This window comes from Perissodus microlepis, chromosome 11, assembly GCF_051167445.1.
Source record: "Perissodus microlepis isolate ML-2025 ecotype Zambia chromosome 11, ASM5116744v1, whole genome shotgun sequence".
Taxonomy (NCBI): Eukaryota; Metazoa; Chordata; class Actinopteri; order Cichliformes; family Cichlidae; genus Perissodus; species Perissodus microlepis.
This window is the reverse complement of record NC_140471.1, coordinates 15,614,914-15,638,245: the sequence shown is the minus strand read 5'-3', so window position 1 is coordinate 15,638,245 and position 23,332 is coordinate 15,614,914. Positions and strand designations below refer to the sequence as shown.

Below are 23,332 nucleotides of genomic sequence, written 5' to 3'. Positions count from 1 at the left end.
ATTTTTATTTCTATTTTTTGCCATATTAAAGCCAACCGTTGATACAATAAAATTGTAAATGAGCTCTGGAGAATGAACATGAGCTGTAATTTACTTTTGGAGCAAGTAGTTGGAATTTGAATAAGAGCTAAATTATCACAACAGTGTTCTTTGCCCATTAAAATTTCTTTCTTGGCATTCTGCTCAGGGTTGAAACATAATTTCCTGTCTTGCTCCTCATATTCAAAATGGACATGAAAATTACCCGGCACTGAATATGTAATAGAGCTAGAAAACTGAGCAGGGAATAAGCCAGGAACATGCCATCGGTGTAGCTGCCCACTGCTGCGGCGTCTAATCCTCTTGGCTACTTCAGTCTGACTTCCTGTCTACTTTTCAATAGTTTGAAACTCTGTCAAAGCAACGTGGCTCTCCCAGGCCAGTGCATCTTTATTATCATTACTCATTTTCACTGAATAAATGTGTCTAGAAACAGTCGGTGGAAAAAGCTGGTACCTCTGTGGCTTTCCCTCCTATTTAGTATAGTGTAATACTCTGAAAGGAGTATAATCAAAGGCAGGTGTCTTGGCAAGCTTGAATTAGTTGCATGTCAGTATATCAACTGCTGGGGTTTACTCAGCTGTTTTTCTAATGAAGCTTTGATTTAATGGTCACACATGAGAAATATGCTTAGGGACTAACTGTATAAAAGGTAGCACCAATTAATGTCAGTTGATATTTCAATCACCGTAAGATTCATTCACATTTGAACTCCACGAATATGGAAATATTATCCTGACCTTCTTGTAACATAATTACTATTATTGTGATGTAAATGAGGTGGAAATTACTCAAAGACAGCAACATCTGGGTACTGGGGCACTGGATTTTATGTATTCTCATTAGAAACAATTTAATGCAGTTCAAAACTGTACACTGAGTTCACTGAGCAGAATAAGTCACTTTGCAGCTGGTGGTGCTACCTGCATGAGTTGCAAACTTGGCTGATCATCAATTTTTGGTCTTTGTTTTGTAATGGAAAAGGTTTGAGCCATGGCAATTAAATGTCTGTCAGATAGACTCAGAATTAATACCTCACACTCTCATCGCATTGCCTGGCTTGGGGTTCTGCCACTGGACTCACCTCACAGACATCTAGGTTGTCCTCTATGCCAGAAAGCTTATTCTAAACTGGAAATCACTTGCGAACTCATGCGAGTTTGCAAGGAATGAGGGCATGAGAAGAAAGGACAAGTTCTTTAGCGCTTCATCCTTTTTGCATGGTAGTTATGTATGTGTTCCTTCTTTGAGGAGGTCACTGATTATGTGCATATATTCTAGGAATTATTTGTTTGTATGTTTCTTAGACTTTCCAGGTTTCACCTTGACCTGTGTTAGAGCCCTGAAGGTGCAGTTCAATGGTTTCTTCTTTTCAGCTGCAGCAATGGCTGAAATGGTTTTAGAAATGACAACTGAACCTTTCACAATCACTTGGCAGTGAAGGTGGGCTTTGCATTTTTATTCCAGTTCAAAGAAACTGGGCAAATGGGTGAGCAGTATGAATATGTGATCAGCTCTGTTATAATACTCCCGACCCTCCAATCTGAACCTGACAGATGACGAACTCACTGAAATTTTGTGAAACATTCTGCTTTCCCATCACCGTGTTCTTGATTGTGCAAGAACAAGTTCTACAAGTGTCAAGCATAAAAAAAGAAGCAGGAGTAAAGATTAAAGGTTGTGCTATGAAGCCGTACTTAGGTACAGACAACTGTTCAAATCTGTGTGGCATGTTCTCATCTTTAACATGCTAATGTTTGGCAATTATTTGCCATGTTCACTCACTGGAGTAGATCACGAGCTGAATTATTGAACAAGCTATAATTCTGAGCTGAAGTGCTAATAATTTATCCTAAGTAGGCATGAATGTCTGCTGGAAAGTTTATGGAAATTCATTCAATAGCTGTCAGGACATTTCACAAAGAGCCACATACTTGAACCTCAGGGCAGCACAAGATAAAAAAGACCAGTGATCATCAAAGCCATCTCGATTTATCCTCTGACATTCATGCGCAAAATTTTAAGGCAATCTACCCTTAGAGAAATATCAGCACTATGCAGTCTGGAACAGAGGCACTATCACTGTAAGGCCACAATGCTTACATTGCTAAAGTCATATGCATTTTTTTCTTTTGGACAGAGTGTGATAGGGGAAAATAATTGTTGCACATACATACTTTCCATAACCTGATCTCAGTATTAGTTTTAGGTAATCTTTCACACCTGTGAGCCTGTATACTAGCTGAAGTAGCAGATGGCCTGAAAGGAGCAGAGGTCAATCACAGATATATGCAATATTCAGAAACACAAGACTTTCCTTCTCCTTATGTACTGCCCCCAGAACATCTGAGCAATAAGCAGTGTGAACTTCTCACATGGTTTGCAGTGCTGCATTTTACAGGGAGTGCAGAATTATTAGGCAAGTTGTATTTTTGAGGAATAATTTTATTATTGAAAAACAACCATGTTTTCAATGAACCCAAAAAACTCATTAATATCAAAGCTGAATGTTTTTGGAAGTAGTTTTTAGTTTTAGCTATTTTAGGGGGATATCTGTGTGTGCAGGTGACTATTACTGTGCATAATTATTAGGCAACTTAACAAAAAACAAATACATACCCATTTCAATTATTTATTTTTACCAGTGAAACCAATATAACATCTCCACATTCACAAATATACATTTCTGACATTCAAAAACAAAACAAAAACAAATCAGCGACCAATATAGCCACCTTTCTTTGCAAGGACACTCAAAAGCCTGCCATCCATGGATTCTGTCAGTGTTTTGATCTGTTCACCATCAACATTGCGTGCAGCAGCAACCACAGCCTCCCAGACACTGTTCAGAGAGGTGTACTGTTTTCCCTCCTTGTAAATCTCACATTTGATGATGGACCACAGGTTCTCAATGGGGTTCAGATCAGGTGAACAAGGAGGCCATGTTATTAGTTTTTCTTCTTTTATACCCTTTCTTGCCAGCCACGCTGTGGAGTACTTGGACGCGTGTGATGGAGCATTGTCCTGCATGGAAATCATGTTTTTCTTGAAGGATGCAGACTTCTTCCTCTACCACTGCTTGAAGAAGGTGTCTTCCAGAAACTGGCAGTAGGACTGGGAGTTGAGCTTGACTCCATCCTCAACCCGAAAAGGCCCCACAAGCTCATCTTTGATGATACCAGCCCAAACCAGTACTCCACCTCCACCTTGCTGGCGTCTGAGTCGGACTGGAGCTCTCTGCCCTTTACCAATCCAGCCACGGGCCCATCCATCTGGCCCATCAAGACTCACTCTCATTTCATCAGTCCATAAAACCTTAGAAAAACCAGTCTTGAGATATTTCTTGGCCCAGTCTTGACGTTTCAGCTTGTGTGTCTTGTTCAGTGGTGGTCGTCTTTCAGCCTTTCTTACCTTGGCCATGTCTCTGAGTATTGCACACCTTGTGCTTTTGGGCACTCCAGTGATGTTGCAGCTCTGAAATATGGCCAAACTGGTGGCAAGTAACATCTTGGCAGCTGCACGCTTGACTTTTCTCAGTTCATGGGCTGTTATTTTGCACCTTGGTTTTTCCACACGCTTCTTGCGACCCTGTTGACTATTTTGAATGAAACGCTTGATTGTTCGATGATCACGCTTCAGAAGCTTTGCAATTTTGAGACTGCTGCATCCCTCTGCAAGATATCTCACTATTTTTGACTTTTCTGAGCCTGTCAAGTCCTTCTTTTGACTCATTTTGCCAAAGGAAAGGACGTTGCCTAATAATTATGCACACCTGATATAGGGTGTTGATGTCATTAGACCACAACCCTTCTCATTACAGAGATGCACATCACCTAATATGCTTAATTGGTAGTAGGCTTTCGAGCCTATACAGCTTGGAGTAAGACAACATGCATGAAGAGGATGATGTGGACAAAATACTCATTTGCCTAATAATTCTGCACTCCCTGTAGTTTGCTTGGGGTTTTTTAGCATTAAAAGAAACTGAAGAAAGGAAAGAGTTATAGCTTTGAGACACGCTTTGTTTGATTCTGTTTAGCTTATATTTATACTCCTGTTTCCAAAAATATTTAGTTGCAGTTTCTAGTTAAAACATGTTGCAGGTAACAATCAAATAAAAGCAGACAAGTCAGGCTAAAAAGGAATAGATCTGCATACTGAAGAACGTGAGCCTGAGTCCATAGTTTACAACATTCTGTGGCAGACTGCTCATCTGGAGCACTGGGACATTTACCAGTGGCCAGAGGGTCATTTTAGCCTGACAAGAACAGCCAGCTAGAGCAGTGATAAAATAACAAGCAGGGATGAGCTGGTAGACATCTCAAAATTCACGCATCAGTTGTCATCCTCCTGCTTGTCCAGTTAGAACACTCTCTGCTTCCACCCGAATGTAATTTTATTCATCAAAAAAGATACAATAATGAAAGCTACAGATGAATTTGATGGATAATATTATTCTTACTTTTAGTAGCTCCATGGTTTAGCATTTTTCACATTCACTTAAGATGTGAAAGATCACTATTTTGAGAAGACGCAAATCCCTTTAGGGTTGCTTCAGGAATGGCATCCAGTATAAAACCTGCCAACTCAAATATGCAGAGCTTTCTGAATAAGGGAGTTGCTGAAAAGACCTTTTTTTTTCATTATTCAAGTTCCACCACAAGCGGAAAGCTTTCCAAATAAGTTTACAAATTAGACACAGAGCAACAAACAGTAGGGGGATTAAAATAAAATCTGTCTTCACATGCATTTGTGAAAACAATTGTGTGCCAGTCAGATTACAGCTAGAGTGCGTGCAGCTGATGAAATGCAGTCGGCAAACAGTGCCTCCGTGTTCCAGGGACATTCTCTCCTGGCACATTAAGCTCTTTCCAGCTCCATCACAGTGCATGGAAAATTACTGTGTGACTCCAGTGGTGGCATTATCACTTAACAAAATTGAGGGAGCTTTGACGGATCAGATATTTAGTGACATTACCTACAGTAAACATAAATTTCACACGGGTGTCACATTATTTGTTTTGAGCACATTTGGGTTCTGATAGTTTTCAGCGAGAGGAGACGAGGCCACCGCATGCTGAGTGGTTTCAGAACGAAGCAATCAACACCTGTGATTGATGTCCTCGGTGTGATCGCAGCTCGCAGAGCTATCTGTGCCTGATTCATAAGGGCGTCTTGGATGAGGCAGTTTCTTCAAGGCTGCTGGTAATAGATCAGAAGTGGTGGAGCTGTAGAGAATTGGGAACAAAAGAGCGTATATCGACGTAGCAATAATGCACCATCTCCAGCGTCGTGTAATTATCATCTGTGTTTATTATTGACAAAGAAGGTTACAAAATACAAAACAAGCCATCAAACTGATAAAGCAGAGAAAAGCCACCTGCAGAAAGAAAAGTGCACAAAAAACCCCACACTGCATCAGATGGAAACTCATCAGGTAGCACTTCACAAAAGCCTGAGTTCATGCTGCAGACAGTGCACCGTGCAGAACACAAAATCTCCATCGCAGCTGTTCGTCAAAGAAATATGTTTCAACCAAGAACAAAGGAAGAAATTGAAACTTGTACGAATAAGAGGTACTTTACGCTACAACTACTACAAACCACGGTCTTTTTCTTCCACTTTGGAGTTCAGCCCCCACCCGCTGTTGTGAAATGATGGCAAACACACTGGAACAATAGATCAAAATGAGCTATTATTTCATAAAAAATAAAAATACAAATTCCATTTTGCTGCCACATGTTTGAAAACACAATACCAATTGAATTTCACATTGCACTGCACAATCAATTTCAAGCAACTTCACAATATTGACAGAAAAAAGCCTTTTGATTAACACAAAAAAGGCCCTTCTCACTGAGCTCCTTACTTATTTATCCCCTTGAGCCGTCTTCAGTTTACACACACTGTACACGTAGCTCAAAGAAACACTAGAAAATTCATGCTTTAATAGCGGGGTGTGAGCTATATACACAGTGTGGATTGCGCCAGCTCAAGTATGGCACGTCGTTGCGATCTATTTACACCTTCCATCATTGCTCTGTTGGGTTTTGCTGAGCGGATAAATCCCACAAAAGTGCTGCAATCTGCAGTTTCAGTGAATTACTGTCACGATTGTTACCGGACCCTTTAACAAACAGCCTCTCTTTCTGCACATCAGAGCTACACATTCTTCTCTTCTCATTATGATACACCGGCCACTCACCCCACACGGGCTCTGATTCCACAGCAGTCATAGTCACAGTAGCCAACAGAAGACTTTAGTGTTTGTCACTGTTTAGTTTGAAATCCACAGAGAAATCGTTAGACATCAGTGGATTTTAAATTGAGAAAGCAAGATAAAGTTGTTCTCATATTTGGACCTATTTTTAAAAAGTCACATAATTCCACATCTGTGTTTTCCCTGTAGTGCTGTAGCAAGACGAAAATGTCATGTGCATTGGATTTATGTAAAATACAGGTCTTCTAGTGGTACATTAGCAAAGGAAAAAGAGTTTTGTATTTGCCTTTGTGTATGGTAGGGTTGGTAAAACGATATCCTATGAGGCTGGGTAATGCAGACAATATAAATATTTATCATGACAGAACATTTCACTGACTGGGAAATGAGAGGCTTTGATGTACAGGTGATACAGTGTATGCAGTCCAAGCACAGAAACAAAACAAAAGTCTAATATTGTACAGAACACTCAAAAATGTAAACATAAAAGAAAGTAAAATGTTACTTTACAGCAAAAGCACTTAGTTACATTACAGATAAACTTTATAAAATGCTTGATGATAAATAAAATGAAAACTTGAACCCAGGAATCTGCTGGGACGCATCTAAATGAACCTCATTTATAGGTTCACTGAACACCTGTGCTAGCATCTAGTTGTCCACCCCATTGAAATAATTTATCTTTATTTTAGCGTGTTTAGTGTGTTGCTATTTCAACTATAGTCCAGTGTGACAGCATGTCATGGTAGAGGGTTCACATCCTCTTGGTCTACTCGTGAATGTTGCCGTGTACTGTGAATAAGATTAACAAAAGGAATAATACAACATGGGCACCTGCTCCATGCTAACACACACCTGGCCAGAGAATGAAATTATATCAAAATGTCATTAGACTGACAGAAAGTCATCAACCGAACTGTCGATGTAACAGAATACTACTATGATTAGTTGTCAGTGTGCAATGTGGTATGCTTATGGCATACTTGTGGTGATAAAAGTAATCGTCTGACTGTTACTAACCACTTTAGGTCAAAGGAAAATAAGAGCTCCATTCGCAGAACAGGGAGAGGAAGCTGGGCAGAGTCAAGCGAATAGAAAGTGATCACTCAACAGTCACATCAGCCATAAATATGAAGAACAGTTGTACATAAACAAGGTCTCACCTAGGTTTGAATCCACTGTATGTTCTTGCTGTGCCTCTATGGAGTCACTGTGGGTACTCCTCTAGGACGTGTGTTGTGCTAAAAGGTGATTCTAAATTGCACTTAGCTGTAAAGGTGAGCGTGGATGGTGGTCTGTCTCCGTGTGATTGCTTTGCAAGAGACTGGCGAACTTCCCAGGGTGCACCCTGCCTTTCACCATATGATAGCTGGGATAGGTGCCAGCTGCCTGCAAACCCGAGTTAACAAGCGGTTAAGAAAATGAAATGAAAACGAGTGAACGTCCATTTTAGGTATATACTTCTGTCTGAAGCTGACTATTTAAGTATTGTTTGATAATGAGGGAATGGACTAGGGATTAAGCTGTGTTTCAGGCACACTCTGGAGTTTCTCCTTTTTTTGTTCACTTGCAGTGGAAATGTTTCTGATCAGCTGGCAAATTGAATTTAAGTATGAAATGTTTGACCAAATGGGGACTCCCGGGGGAATATCTGATCTGCTCAACATCCACAGCAGTGTTAGCTAAATCTGTCTGTCTGCTGTTTCGTACTGGATGGAGCGAGAGCTGTTTGTTGAAAACAGCTGCCTGTTGTGGCTGAGATGGCACTATCAGACTAATGGGAACAAACAAAGAGTTAAGTGAGACAGCTAAATCATTTTAAACTTGCCGTAAAGGTCTCTAACGGCAAGGCTATTATCACAAAGACCTATGATATCCACTAATGAAATTTCCTTTTGAGTGTGACTACTACTTTAATGTCTTATTCAACAGTCTGGTTTTGTTTAGTGAGAGAAAGATGAGATGAGAAGGCACCCTACTTCCGACAAATTTGTCATACAGCTATACAGCAACTTATAACAAATCGGTGGCATGCAAGTTTATACTATAAAGCTTATGGTAAAGTTAATAGAAAAGGTGCTTTTGTATTACATCATAGGGCTGAGGAGGATCACTTCCTGCATTAATAATTAAGACTTCCTATTTTATGATATTTTCTCTCTTCTTGCATTTCACAAAAAAATGCAAGAAAGCCTACAGCACGGGGCAGCTCATACTATTTGTCTTCTGGCAAATGTTGTTGTCAAATAAAACAAACATTTACAAGAGGAAAAAATCTTGAGAAATAAAGCTGGAACCTGTATATTCAATACATGTCAGAATCAATACTGGAGCTGTCAGAATCTCTGATACCACCTTCAGGTGGAAAGGTTGTTTCTAGTCAGGCCTTGACATCCCTGCTCGACGGAGAAGGCTCTTCATATACCATCTTTTTGGCATTTGGCAGGATGCTGGCAGGCAGGTACTGAGCAGACGGTGTGTGGAGCTCATCCATAACTGTGGTGAAGTGGTCAGGACTTTCCCCGTTGGACGTTTCCTTGATGACACTGTAGGTGAGGGCCACGCTGTAAGAAGCGGGCTTCTCCATGCGCTGAGGGCCACAGTGACACAATTTCTTAAAAGCGGCACGAAACTTCTGAGACATGGCGTTGTAGATGATGGGGTTGATGGCGCTGTTTAGGTAGATGCAGAGACGGCAGAAGAGCAGGAACCAGGTGTCCAGGTAGGGCTTGTCCAGGAAAGAGTTGACCACCACCAAGGTACGATAGGGCATCCAAAGTAAGGCGAACAGGATCACCACCACAGCGAGCATCTTTGTCACCTGGGAAAATAATTCATTCATGTGTTAAAGAAGCTTTTTTTTTAATTTAACTTTTATTTTTACAGGTAATCTCACTGATTCAATGACTCATTTACAAGACAAACCTGTTTCGGACAGCATAATCAAAAGTTTTTAAATGCTCATCAGGTGTAAATGAAGCCCAACACATTGCACTACTGCACAGGGTTGTTCAGCAGCTTTTTACCCAGTAAGCTATGAGCCAGCATGCACAAAACCAACACCCTATCATGCATCGACATTGTCTTTACATGCAGCTGCGCCTTCCCCACAGTTAAATGTAAAAACATCTTTATGTGGTGTATGAATGTGTATGTTTGCTAATATTAGTTTTGTCTGTAACTAACACTCTGCATAGTTTTGACTGTGATTCCTTTGGGATTTAATTTATTTAATGTATGCAACTCTGTAGTTCATCTACAAATTTGTTCTCAGTGTGGTCAGCCTATCAACATCCCTATTATACAGCTGCAGAACATCAAACACTTCTGCTTCTCATTGGAAACATTCATTTGGTGAAGTGGCTTTTCCTGTGAAACAGCCCATTTGTTTCAGATGTCAGAGCGCAGTACAATGTGTTAAAAATACCTCTACATAAAACAACAACAACAACAAAACAAGTCCCTATTAGTGACCACAGGTGTCACCAACTGACCAGAAAATCTAAGTTGTTTTTTTTTTTTGTAATTTCAAGGTTCATGTGAAGGCACTGGAATAATTTGAAAATTGGTGGTGTTGCCAAATTGAATAGGCAAAATGTAAAATTCTAAAGAAAAAAAAAGGTAAAATCAAATCCTGAGGCGGGGATAAGCAGTTTACCTCCTGACCTTATGAACCTTTGTTCTCCCGCCTTTAAGCCACCTCCACCCAGCCACTGTGTTGGTTATTTAATCTCTTTACAGTGGGTACAGCCTGAAATGGCAAACAAAAAGCTTAACATGTGCTTTCATGGCACAAAAAATGTCCTTAAAAACCACACGCCATGATTTAAAAACTCATGACAAAGCTTCTGACCAGGGTTCAAAGATTTAAAACTGCAGCATATATGGGGTCATCATTCCCCTGCTCCCACATGGTGGAGCGTTACTACAATATTTAAAGACAACAATATTGAGCTCAGAAGAGGAAAGCTGCCCCACACTAAATTTCAAAAAACCTTGTTTTAAAAAAATTTTAATTTGTCAAGACCATTTATTTATATCAGTATCAATATGAGCTGATAACAGCTAAGCAAACAGCTGGTGGTTCAGCTGATACACTTCTGTGTTTCCAACTTGCAAATCTCATATACAACGTGACCCACCTCCAGCTCAGCTCCTCATTTTTATGCTGTGTCTGACTTCATCAATGTCATGCCATTGATGCCTGCTCTGATCTGTGTTCTTAGGGGTCATGCTGCACCTCTCAGCCTAAAGCTTTTCACGCATGCAAATGCAAAGGCAGGAAGGTGCCAGCGCTGAGCCATACTGTCAAACATGGATTACTGTGGATGGTAATAAGAGTTTCCTTTGACCATAGTGGTTATGAACAAAATTTGAATGTCAGAGCTGAGTAAATGTGTCAAAGTTATCAAGTAGGTGTTTTCTTCGACTTTTCCAGTTTGGTGATTGGAAATTCTGAGTCCCTATCAAATACAGAACTCTGCTTTTGTCTTTAGACCTTTGTGCTCAACTTTAATAATCTGGAACCAGCAAACCAAGACACTGTCACAACCTTTGGACATTTTCATGAAAAGGTTGCCAAAAATGGTCTAACTTATAATACGGCGTACCAGAAAATCTGGCTCTCCACAGCAAATGACTGCACGTTCCTGAGCCTGGTTCTGCCAGAGGTTTCTTCCTGTTAAAAGAGAGTTTTTCCTTCCCACTGTTGCCAAGCACTTACCCATAGGGGATCATTTGTTTATTGGGATTTTCTCATTATTATTGTAAGGTCTAAAGGACTTTGAGTTGACTGTTGTTGTGATCTGTTGCTATAACTGAACAGGGTTGAATTGAAAAACTTAAAGTTTGAACCTCTCTTCTTGTTACAGGCTCCTTTAAAGATCCCCGTCAAGATTTATTTCACATTTAAACCTGACGAATTAAACATTTTTTTATGCTTTTTTTTTTTTAACATTTTGAGTCTGTTTTGATTAGCTGCATTTAGAGACATATCTATGACAAGAAAGACCAATCCATTCATTTGCTTCTGCTTATCCTATTCAGGTTTGTGGTCAGGCTGGAGCCTATCCCACACTGTAAAAAAAAATCCTAATATAAAAGTATTTTACAGTTTTGTACTGTTCTTCTAGAATATCATTAAATTTACATCAATAGACTGTGATTTCACATTTCAAATGTAAATTAACGTAAAATCACTGTAATGTAATAAAACATAATTTTCTTGTTTTTTAAATATATTTGTCTGTACATATGCATATTTAGATTGTTAAAATACATTCACAAATGTATCATGATTTCACAAATATTTGTCCGTTATTTGAAAGATTGAACTGTTAAATTCAAATGTAATGCTATGGAAAAATATATAAAATGATTCTTATAAACTTTTTTTTACATCAAATAATTATTATTGTTGTTGTTATTTAGGGCAATCGTGGCTCAAGAGTTGGCAGTTCGCCCTTGTTCAAGCCCCGGCTCGGACACTCTCGGTCGTTGTGTCCTTGGACACTTCACCTACCACCTACTGGTGATGGCCAGAGGGCAAAATCCCATGTAAAATTAGGGCAACAAATTGTATTTTCATTACTGGAAATAACCGTATTTTTATGAGTAAGTTATTTTCTGTTATTTTACGGTATTATTTTGGCGCCCCAGCTGCCGGAATATTACTGTTTTTTTAAGATGTTTTTTCTAACAGTGCAGCTGCCATAGGGTGGGAGGGAAGGTACACAACCACGTACACTTATGACAAAATAATCTAACCTACATGTCTTTAAACTGTACTTGGAAGCCATAGCACTCTGAGATAACCCACGCAAGCATGGACAGAACATGATAAATCCACACAAAACTGGCCTAGCCTGGACTCAAACCCAGGATGTTTTGGGGGTTTTTTGCTGTGAGGTAATGGTGCTAACCACCCCACTTCCCTGAAAAAATCTCTGGGCTTCTTAATTATATGCTAAGAGTTTATCTGTGCCTTCTATTAAAAGAGAATTTAAAGTTTATTTCCTCTTCACTTTTGTCTTTATCTTCTTTTGTGGTTTATTTTCCATCGTTTCTTAGCAGCAAGAGTTGTGAGATCAGTTTGTGCACACGTGACAGACATCAAAGATTTTTAGCCTCGCCTCAGTTGTCAGAAAGTCTTTTCATTGATTAATGATTGCACTTGTATACTAGGGGTATAATTTGAATTGAGAACTTTGTTGATCTTAAAAGCTGTGAAAATACCAGCAGGTCTGTTCGAACATTGCAACAAATAACATGGCTACAAACACACCGAGGCGTGGATTGACCTTTTTACTGCTGCACTGGGGTTTTGTTATTTATCTGGTAAGTGTTTTAGGGTGGAGTCACTCACATTGTACAAAAATCACCTGAATTAGCAGCACACACCAGATGGGTGTACTGTGAAGCAAGCTTATTAGGTTTACATGTACAGTGTGTTCCTATGTCACCCGTGGATAATGACATCAGAAAAAACAATAGTGAAAATGGGTCCTTTTTACAGCTGATTTATAGAAAATGTGGGTGTGCTACATAAGCACACCCCTCAGGGACTGGATAGTTTTTACCATGCTTCTAACATGGGAAAGAGGGACAAGTATATACTGATGATCAGCTTGTTGCTCAATTGGTGCATCACTTAATCAAAGCAACATTGATGCTACACATCAGTGGCTCACACCAAACTATCCAGTTAAAAAAAATGAAAAGATTTGATGAGATAAAAATCTTTCCAGCTTGAAAGTCTTTCGTCAATATTAGTGACCTATTTGAACACCTATTTAATGTTTATATAATTTATTAAGTAACTGGATCAAATCGTTAATCACAACTTTACAAAGATTGGATTTATTAATTTAGTTGCCGGGTAAAAATCTTGATGTTTAAACGTGCATGTAATCAAACCGTATCCATATTCATGACATGTTGTCTCAGCTGCAGTGAGGGTGAGTCTAATTGACTTGGATAGGGGCAGAGCAAGTGCCATCAGCAAGTGGAGTGCCTAATCTTAGCTGCTGACATTTAGGTAACTCGGTAAGGTACGTGGTAGGAGGGAGGGGTTGTTGGTTGTGTCTGTGTTGAGTTGTGAATGCTGACGATAACAAACAAATGTGGCTGTGCTTTGGCAGAAATGTGTTAGAATAAAAACCCCACTGATGGAGAAAAGGCCTAAAAGTCTATTTGAGTTAGGGTTAACTGATCTGACTACCCAGCAGAGCATGGAGCTCCCTCAGGGTTACCGCACCCCCTTGTCATTCCAGGAAGGCTTCTTCCCCTGATCTGATAAACAAACATCTCTCCCTGCAGCCTACCTAGGTGTCTGGCATGGTGTCCTTACCTTTAAAGGATTCAGTTTTATTCATAAAACTGTTTTAAAATGTTAAAAAGAAAAAACTAAACAGAAGACGGATGGTGAAATTGTTTTACATTGTTTAGCAGTACTGCATGTAGCAGTGTGTTTAACAAAAGACATAGATAAGATGAGATAATTCTTTTTTTTTGGCCTATATTTAGGATGGACTATCTCAAAATTTCTGCTTCTTCTTCGGTCCTAAACTATAGAATCACCTCTGTTCCACAAAGAAAGAAAGAAAGAAAGAAAGAAAGAAAGAAAGGGAGGGAAATGAACTTAAGCTGGTTTTACACTCCACCAGGCTCAGTTACCAGTACTTTAGGGACTAAAGCTTAATGGAAAGTTTTCAGAAATAAAATAAGATTAACGGAAGCTGCATTTAGGTATATGAATTTGTCCTAAACCCCTCCTTAAACCCCCTTACTAAGACAGGCCCTCCCTGTTGTGCTAGAGGGACAGTATAGTTTAGGCATTTGCATGGTCTGCTTGGGTCCCAGTGAAAATTCGTCAGGAGAGGGTGAGGTCCTCTTGCAGACGTGTCTGAAACGCAACAATCCACCAACTACTCATGCACCGTGACTGCAGACACGTGTGTGCCTGCAATGTCGGCCTGAAATACAACCATTAAGAATGTAGCCCCGCCTCTGATATGGGTGCAGCATTGATGGAATTGCAGTTGATGATTTCTGAGATTTTTTTGCTTTTTGCTGGATTTTTTAAATTTTTACCCCCTCACACGGAGATAAGGACGAGAAGACATATTCTAATTTCTCTCAAATGTCTGTAATCCACGAAGCTGTGGATCTTTCACTAAAGAAACGGCTTTTTGTTCTCATTCTTTTTCATGCGGTACAAAATCTTCCAAATCCTAAACAGACGGGTTTTTTCCTGTCACTCTAAACTTAGACTAGCATAACTGAACGCAGGGCTACATTTCATTGTCAGAATATCTATCTGGATTTAAAAACAAGAAGAAGAAGAAGAAGAAGAAAAAAAAGCAGAGAAGCAGAATAAATCTGCTGCAAATGAAACACTTAACTTGTTTTTAATTGGAACGAAATACAGTCCCTCCGCAACCCAACTCACGCAGAAAAGTGCTACAGGGATGATGGTGATGATAATGAGCTACCTGTCTGCGGGAGGCAGCCGTGGTGCTGCTGGAGGAGCTGGTGCTAATCATCCTCCCTCCCTGAGTCGTCTCCTTCTTCCACTTCTTGGTGCTGTCCTTCGGATCCGAAGGCAGTGGATTGATGAAAAGTATCCTGGCGATCAGTCCGTACAGAACCGTGGCCAGCATGAGAGGGAGCACGTAGAACACCGTGAAATCCGTGAAGTAGATGGGCAGGTAGTGACTCCTGGACACCTTGTAGGCGCAGGTGAGCAGCACCACGTTGTCGTAGATCAACTTTTTAGTGTCTGACAGAAAGAGCCACATGATGCAGTAAACAGAGGTGAGCGCCCACACCAGCATGATGATTTTCTTAGCCCTGGATAGAGTGCACAAGAATTGCGCTTTAATAGGGTGGCAGATGGCGATGTAGCGCTCCACTGTGAAGGCGGTTATGGAGCAGGAGGACGCGTTTATCCCCAGGTACTGGAAATAAGTGATGCCCAAGCAGCCCGCGTAGCCGTACACCCACTGCCCGTGCAGGGCGTCGGTGATGTTGGGCAGCCCGGCGGCCGTAAGGACCATTAGGTCAGCCGCCGCCAGGCTCACAAGGTAACAGTTAGTGGGAGTCCGCATGTGTTTGGTGGTCAGGACTACCAGTATGACCATCACATTCCCCACGATCCCAACCCCACATATTAGAGTCACCAAAAACACGCTGGCCACCTTGTATTCAAATGAATAGTCAGTCCACACTCCAAGGGTCTGGTTGTCGTGCACCGACGTGTCATTCTCCACAGTCATGTTATCCATGGTGAGATTTTTCATGACAAGAGGAAGCTGTCGCTCTTTGGAGTTTTAAGAAAATTACACCGAGCTTTCAGAAACATACAGTGAAAAATCTCTGCAGGGCCACAGTACGAACTGTATCCACCAAGAGCCCCTTTCTATAAATCCTTTAAAAACTTAATTTCATCCGCACATGATCCAGTCAAACTGTCTGTTCTTCTCAGCGAAATCCATTCCACTTTGTGATATCGAAAAGCCATCAAATCAAACTCCAGCGCGCTTTTCCATTCACACATCATAAAGAGGTTGTTGTCTGAAGTTTGCAGCCAGAGGAGAGGAGGTGCTGCAGGCACGCTCCACGCTTCGCTCTCGTCTCACTGCTCACACAGTCATGACTGGGAGCTTCCTGCAGAGCATCTCTGCTCCTTCCAGCCCAGTGAAGTCACAGGCTGACTCACCGGAGCCACGAACATTTTTTTTTTTCAAACCAGGGACTCCCGTGGGGCCGTTCTAAAAATATATGCTAATTTTGAAAGTAATATTCCAAGAAAAAGTACAACTAAGACAAAAGTTCTAATAAGAGGGAAAACCAATAAAGGTTTTAGAGTGATTTCCAGTTAAACTCGGATTTTGCTTTACTAGATCAGTTTCATCATCACCTCCACAATAAGTGTCCTGCTGTGTCTGTGACGCAGTTATTTTTTGTTTTTAATTTGTTGGTTTGTTTTAATTATGCTATTTTAACATATCCAGAGTTTTAACTTGGGCCCATCACACACACAAATCTCATGTAAATTTTCTTTTATATTTTTTTATTCTTTAGAGCCCAGAAGCCAATGATGCTTTTTCACCTTTGTTTAATGTATTTTCTGTTTATTATATGTTTGTACCGCTGATTAGCTAACAGCCAATCAATGCTCTACTCGCATATGAACAAATCATAGTGAAGAGTCAGATTTTTAAATAAAACACCTCATTCACGGGATACATTGAACTGAAATGTATTTATTATATCTAATAATAATAAAGATCAAGTTGTGTTAGGCACTCATTTGCTAGAGTTATTTATGCCCTCGTATCTAATTGTAATATTATTGTACTGTGTTATAATTATGTACTCCTTAAAATGCATATAATAAAGAAAGTTAAACAAGTGAACAGATAACCCTGACTGTTAATGATTAGGAGGAAAACACACTTATAAGCCATTAATACATTAATACTCTAAAGCCTTGTTTCTTTCATAAATAGCTCCTTTTCACCTTTAAACTCCCATTTTACACTGTAAGTGTTCTGTATTGAATCAACCAGCAATTGCACAAAAATGAAAAGAAAACCGGCAAATTTACTGTAATTAACAAATTGATTTCATTATTTCAGTGCTTCTGCTAAGCCTTGTACAGAAGGAGGTTTTACATATTAAATATAGGTTTGCCAGGGACTTTATTGGGTATGCCTTGATCATTTGTGGGTTGAACCCCCTTTTTTGCCTTCAGGACTGCCTTAATTAATGGTGTAGCTTAAGAAAGGTGCTGTAAACATTACTCCGAGATTTTGCTCCATATTGACATGACAGCATCAAATACTTGTTGCAGATTTGTTTCTCATTAAACACTCCCATTACACCACATCCCAAAGGTGCTCTTTGGGATGTGGTGAGAGCTGGTGAGTGTGGGGATCATTTGAGTACAGTGAACAAACCATAATGTTCAAGACACCAGCTTGAGATGATCTGAGCTTTGTGACATGGGATGTAAGCCTGCTGGAAGCAGCCAAAAAAGATGGGTATACTGTGGCCATAAAGGGATGGGCATAGTCAGGGACAATACTCTGATGACAATACTTCTGAATACACTTTTTGCCCAAAGAATTGATGCCCATTGGGATATATATTTTCTCTCTTAATCTTAGAGGTGTTTGTGCAGGAAAAACCCCAGTATATCATTCAACAAGCCAAGTGCCAATCAGTACCACCACCAGAAAACTGACACATACATGCAGCACATTATTCATTTATGCCGTACCTTACCTTACGCCTAGTAATATTCATAAAGAGAGAGGGTAAAAAAGCTACACAGAGTGTCAATATCCAGATACCTGGAACCACGTGAACATAGTAATGTAATAAAAGATAAAACATAATCCCATAAAGTGCAATAAGATAATACTAAACATGTTATTGAGTCCTGCAGGCACCAAAGAAAACCTGTTATGGCAGTATAAGGATATAAAATTTTCAAATATATAAAAGGTGACTTTAATATCTCCGTAGTGCAATATTGTGTCATCTGTGGTACCTCCAAAAATACTGGCAGCATGACTCGGAGCTATCTAATGTCTGACAGCAGCATATCTGTACCATATTACATGTTTTTAAGCTCATTTATGTCCCTGAGATTTGTTTTACACAGTTTGTCTCTATTCAAATTGACTTGCAGGTGAACTCTGCGATCAGCGTAGCAGGGGAAAGGGCTGTCGTTGCTTCCTTCTCACTCTCCGTTGTCTACCTGCATCAACATGATTTTATCATCAAGAAGGAAAGGAGCTGAAGGTTCACGCTGTTCAGCATTGCTTTTCCATTATACCTCTCTGTCTACATTGCTACGTAGACAGAGAGAAAGGCGGGAACCCACCAGCAACAATTTTCCTAGGGGATAACACCTGTAACATGAGCTGAGGTAGAGTTGTATGTGCGTGTGTGTGAAGTGCCTCTCAGAGGGAGAGGAGGGGAAAAAAAGTCCTCTACTGTCTACTTCTATCTCCATCTGCATGGAAATCCACTGTGGATTATCAAACTGACGCAGGCATGATTTAACTCTTTTTGATTAGCGCTCTTCCTCTCATCCCTGTGGTGTTTTTAGGTCCCACAGACAAAAAAGGATGAACAAACCAGCTGAGGCAGTTGCTCATCACTAGTCCAGATTACAGTGATACTGATTGTTTTCCCAGGAAAGCTGCACAGGCTTGAGTAAAAGAAGGATGGATTACTCAGATATTAGCAGAGTAGGCAATGCAGCTGTTTATATCACTGTGTGGATAACCTTCCCAGAAGGCCTGTTCAGCAACAAGAGCTGAAAGGCGTGTAGGAAAAGAGCTACTTTCCACACCGTGGATAGATTGTCCACAGGATGTATGGATAAAGAGCAAGACAGTGTAAAGGGATCAGCAGTTATCTTGGTTTTAGGCTTCCTGAGTTGTCGCAGTCTTTAGCCAGTTGGTTTTCTTGGGATAATCGCAGCATCCTTGCAAAGGTTTTATATCAGTGTCCACATAACTTATCCAGTGGCTTTAATTCACTGTCACCTCTGTATTGATTTTCTCTGTGCTAGGTGGGAGACCGCGACAGATCATCACTCATCACGGCAGAGGGGTCAAGAGGTAAAATCACACAATTTGCAGGTGGGCAAAAAATTTTGTAATTACTCCCCTGAAGAACACATCCAGGCCTACAAGCTTGCATTTAACGAATATTGATTCTAGTAATGTGCAAGATCATGCTCGCTGTGATGTAGCTGCATTCTGCTGACTGCGGACCAAATCATCATTAGTCAGGCATGTGTGAATCAAATCTGATCATTGTTTTTGTTTTCTGTTGTAGGTATTTCAGGATCATAACTGGGAGATTATTTATTTATCACTGAAGTGGAAATGTCACTGTCAGTCCCTTCCTTATTTGCAACAACGGTTTGACATTTTAGAGAATTTGATTTCTGATGCAAAGAATGAGCTGGTGGCCGTGGGAGAGAGAGTCTGAAGATAGCCATCCAACAACAACAACAATCCTCTCACTATCCTAACATCATATTAGACACAAACAATAACAATAACTCATTGCCAAACAAAATCTCAAACTATCCCTTCAAGTAAAAGCAGGCTAATGATGTTTGTTTTCTTTACTGCACAGTCATAACAGTGTGAAGTTCATGTTCATCAGCTCTGTCCATCATATGATCATGATTCACATTCACTCAAAAATAAATCCAAGTCAAAGAGAAGAGTTTTTCTCTGAAAATAACATAAAGGCATAAATAGAAATAAACATTGTTCAGTACTTGAACAAACTGTACTTTTCACAGCTAACCAGTTCATAACTTTCGCCTATGTCCTGATGTTGTTTCCGACCCTCGCCATCATTTATTGTGGGTCTGCAATGCCACCTGGTGGTTAAGGTGTGCTACCGCCTTTAAATGAACGAGATGAGCTAAGCTGCCAGAAATGTGTGATGACTGACTATTAACTAAAGATAAGAGAGATCTATGCACATGTACTTAGGGTCTGTGAGTGCATTTTGGATGCTTGAAAGTGTGAGCAAGTGGCTGCTATCTAGTTTTGTATTATTTGTTTGTTTTTTAAAGAAGTTCAAAGGCCTAATGTTGTTTGAATTTGATATCTATTCAGTTTTTGTGCTATAGAGTCCTTTAACAGTTTCCTTCGGGTTACATAGGAATGCTTTTCTTTCCTTTGTCTCCATAATTCATATTTATGAAACGTATCCCTTCAGTGTTTCTTTGGGTTGATGTTTCACCTCCAGGAATAGCCGGCTGTTGCTGAAAGATTACAGGACACAAAACAAATCGTGATGGAGAGCCAGCTATCTGCTGCTGTAAAAGGGTCTCTCTATCTACTTTTGCCCAGGAGGTAAAAGAACTGTTATGCGAGTGGCTACGGATATCTGAATATCTTATCACTGGGCACATTCGCAAATTCACATCAGTCGCTTCTGTGTTAATGCAATCCATTATTCATGTGCTGCAGCTTTTAAGAAAGAGGTCCTTTTGTTCCAACTTGAAAATTCAAGGTAAACTTGAGAAGCAAAAATCTGTACTGATGGTAGTGGTGCCAGTAGACTACTCAGTGCTTGGCTCACTGTATTCACCAAATACAAATGAGTTCTTTGGCTCAAACACAAGGCTTTCCCATTTGCCCGATGAATAAAACTCATTCAATTTTCTCGAAAATGTTTGCCTTGCCCATGCTAAATAGCAGTTGTGACTTTGCCTGCACACAGGGATCCCAGAGCTTAACTCACGTTGACTACGTATTTGTTAAAAGAAATATGAGATCCAGACACTAAAACATGTGGTTTGTTGTGTTATAATTAGGCCACAGCATAATAGCTGTGAGAGATAATCAGTGTCGCAGATGGAGACACAGAGGCAGAAGACAGGAGAGACCATTATCATCAAGAGCACTGAGAGCTTTATAATGCAAAAGCAGCTGTGGCGTGAAGGGATAACATCGCATTAATTATGATAAAGAGACGATAAAGAGAAGAGGGGTCGATGAAATGGTGGATTTAATAAATTATCTGAGTTGCCTTTCTTAATCACAAAGGCTGTTTTTGTGTGTGTGTGTGTGTGTGTGTGTGTGTGTGTGTGTGTGTGTGTGTGTGTGTGTGTGTGTGTGTGTGTGTGTGTGTGTGTGTGTATGTATGAAGGCTAATCTTTGCATGTAGTATAAATCTTTGCCTACACACACACACAAACACATACAAGCCAGTAGGAAAGCCATTATTATCCTTCCATTATCCCACAGTGTCTGTCTTGAAACCAGACACACCGCATCATTTAGGAAAGTCACTGCAAATTTACTTTAAGGTCTAAAGTGCTAAATAATTCATAACAGTGTCTGCTGCCACCACTACATCGAGCATTTGAAATGAAAAAGAAAATATCCCAACTAACCCAGTCGGCCTTTAACTTAATTCCCGCTGTCTGCCAGCACTCTCCTCTCTGGAAGGCCTTTTAAGAGCTGCTCGAGGGTTTGCGTGCCAGATTTCCCAAACAAACTCCTGTGTACACCTGCTTATTAATAATCTACTGTTCCCTGCCGTGTGGCACACTTCATCATAAGAGACCTTAGCATGACCTCTAGCTGCAGGAAGCATATGGTACTCATGGCCTAGTTTGACCTACAACTTGACTGTACTTGTTATTTTCAAGCTGTGAGGCAGCTCCTAAAATCACCCACAATAACTGAGAAGATTTTCCTGCCGTTTATATTTGAAATGTGTGGACATGGCTTGAAAGAGCTCTTCCTAAACTGGTTACTAAATGTACGTGGACATTGAAACCAGTGATTTACTGAATGGGGTTGAAATACAAGAAAGAAAACAAAAAGTATGAACATTTTTTCAAACTTATGTCTTTCCTCTGTCATGGGTGAATTGTATTTCTGTCCACTGTTTCAGAAAATGTATTGTGAATCTTTCAAGGTTGTTATTCCAGCACCTTTTAAACATACAAGCGCGGATCCAAAAAAAAAAAAAAAAAAGGGGGGGGGGGGGGGACATTGTATAAAATGAAAAAATTAATGCAATGATTTGTAAATCTCATAAACTCATATTTTGTCCATGACATGACAATGACAAACTTAGAAAACATATCAAATGGTTAAACTATTTTTTTTTAAATAGACTTGGTGTTACGGCCCTAGCAGTGTGGGCGTGTCCTACCATCTCTCCTGCCTTAGGTGCCACCTTTTTCTTTTGTACAGCTGACTCACATCAGCAGTTAAAGGTATTTAAGGCCAGAGAAAGGTGAGCTCTGGTGCCAGAGAGAGGTGAGCGCTGGTGCCAGAGAGTCATGTTGGTGGTTGCAGCTAGTGAGCTGTGTTTGGTGATTGTTTACTCCTGCTCTGTAGAGAGGAGTATTTCTTGACTAAACTTTTTTTAACTTACTTTTCAGTTTACTGAGTCTTTGTTTGTTTCTTCAAATGGTGATAGCGGCTTGTCCGTCTCTTTTAGCTGAGTTATTAATAGAAACTTTAATAAAACTCTTTAATTTAACCCTTTTGCCTCCCTGTCTCCTTTTTCCAACCTGGACACTTTTTGTTGCTTTCCCACATCGCCTGGACCCACTTGGCCATGTTTACCACTATGCAACATCCCTTCGTTTTTAAACAACAACCCCTAAACATCTGGGAAATGAGGACACCAGCTGCTGGAATTTTGGGAGAGATATCTTGTCCCAGTCTTTCCTTGATATCAGATTCTCATTTGCCAACACTCCTGTGTCTTCTTGGTCATATTTTGCATTTTTCATGATTTATCAAATGTTTCCAACTGATGAAAGGTGTCGCCTGCAGCCAGGTCAGCTCAGCACCCGAGTCATCCACTACTAAGCCATGTTAGCAGTCTTGCTGAAATGTGCAAGGCCTTCTCTGAAAAAGCTGTAATCTGGATGAGAACGTGTTGCTTTAAAACCTGTAGATACCTTTCTATATGTACAAGCTGCCAGTTCCATACACACTGATGCACCCCCATGCCATCAGAGATGCAGACTTTGGAACTGAGAACCGATAACAAGGCAAACATGTGGATAAACGTGCATGCCACACTGATTTTTGATGCTGCAGGTATTTATCAAAGTCAAAGGAAAAACCCAAGACCCATCCGGCTGTGGACAGCAAACATGCCATCAGTAGGTCTACTCACGTTTTTTCTTTTAAATCTAATTGCATGCACTGACACAACAGTATTGCTCCATTCATGCATGAATGGAAGACACTTCAGTTCTGTGTGAGTCACATTAAGCTGCAGTTTCTATGATGGTCAATCTTTATGCAAAAATGTGATTAAATAACTGAAAAACTGCTCAGCATACTGCAAAAATGTAACTTACTGCATGTGATACGTGGATTACTTGAATATGTCTTGCATTGGGAAACTAGTCTTCCTCTCTATCAGATGCATCAACTCAACTTCTGTAACATTGATATAACAGTAGAAGCCCAGATATATGTGTGATCCTAGGGTGAGATGACTCAGTGATAAGCAACAGGTTGGATTCATTGTCTTAGCACTTTGCTCAAC

The 23,332-nt window shown here is 40.2% G+C and overlaps 1 protein-coding gene and 1 long non-coding RNA gene across 2 annotated transcripts; one reads left to right on the top strand and one right to left on the bottom strand.

The window, feature by feature from the left end:
* Positions 1–6,339: 6,339 nt before the first annotated feature.
* On the bottom strand, positions 6,340–16,074 carry trhra (thyrotropin-releasing hormone receptor a). Its single transcript, XM_084944241.1, has 2 exons — positions 14,752–16,074; positions 6,340–9,080 (listed from the first exon to the last, which is right to left on the bottom strand). The coding sequence occupies exons 1-2, from the start codon at positions 15,556–15,558 to the stop codon at positions 8,640–8,642; spliced, it is 1,248 nt and encodes a 415-aa protein (XP_084800367.1). The 5' UTR covers positions 15,559–16,074; the 3' UTR covers positions 6,340–8,639.
* On the top strand, positions 14,927–22,241 carry LOC146377430 (uncharacterized). The gene is made up of 3 exons (XR_014801668.1): positions 14,927–14,998; positions 17,958–18,918; positions 19,118–22,241. It is a non-coding gene; the product is annotated as an uncharacterized LOC146377430 (long non-coding RNA).
* The last annotated feature ends 1,091 nt before the right edge of the window (positions 22,242–23,332 follow it).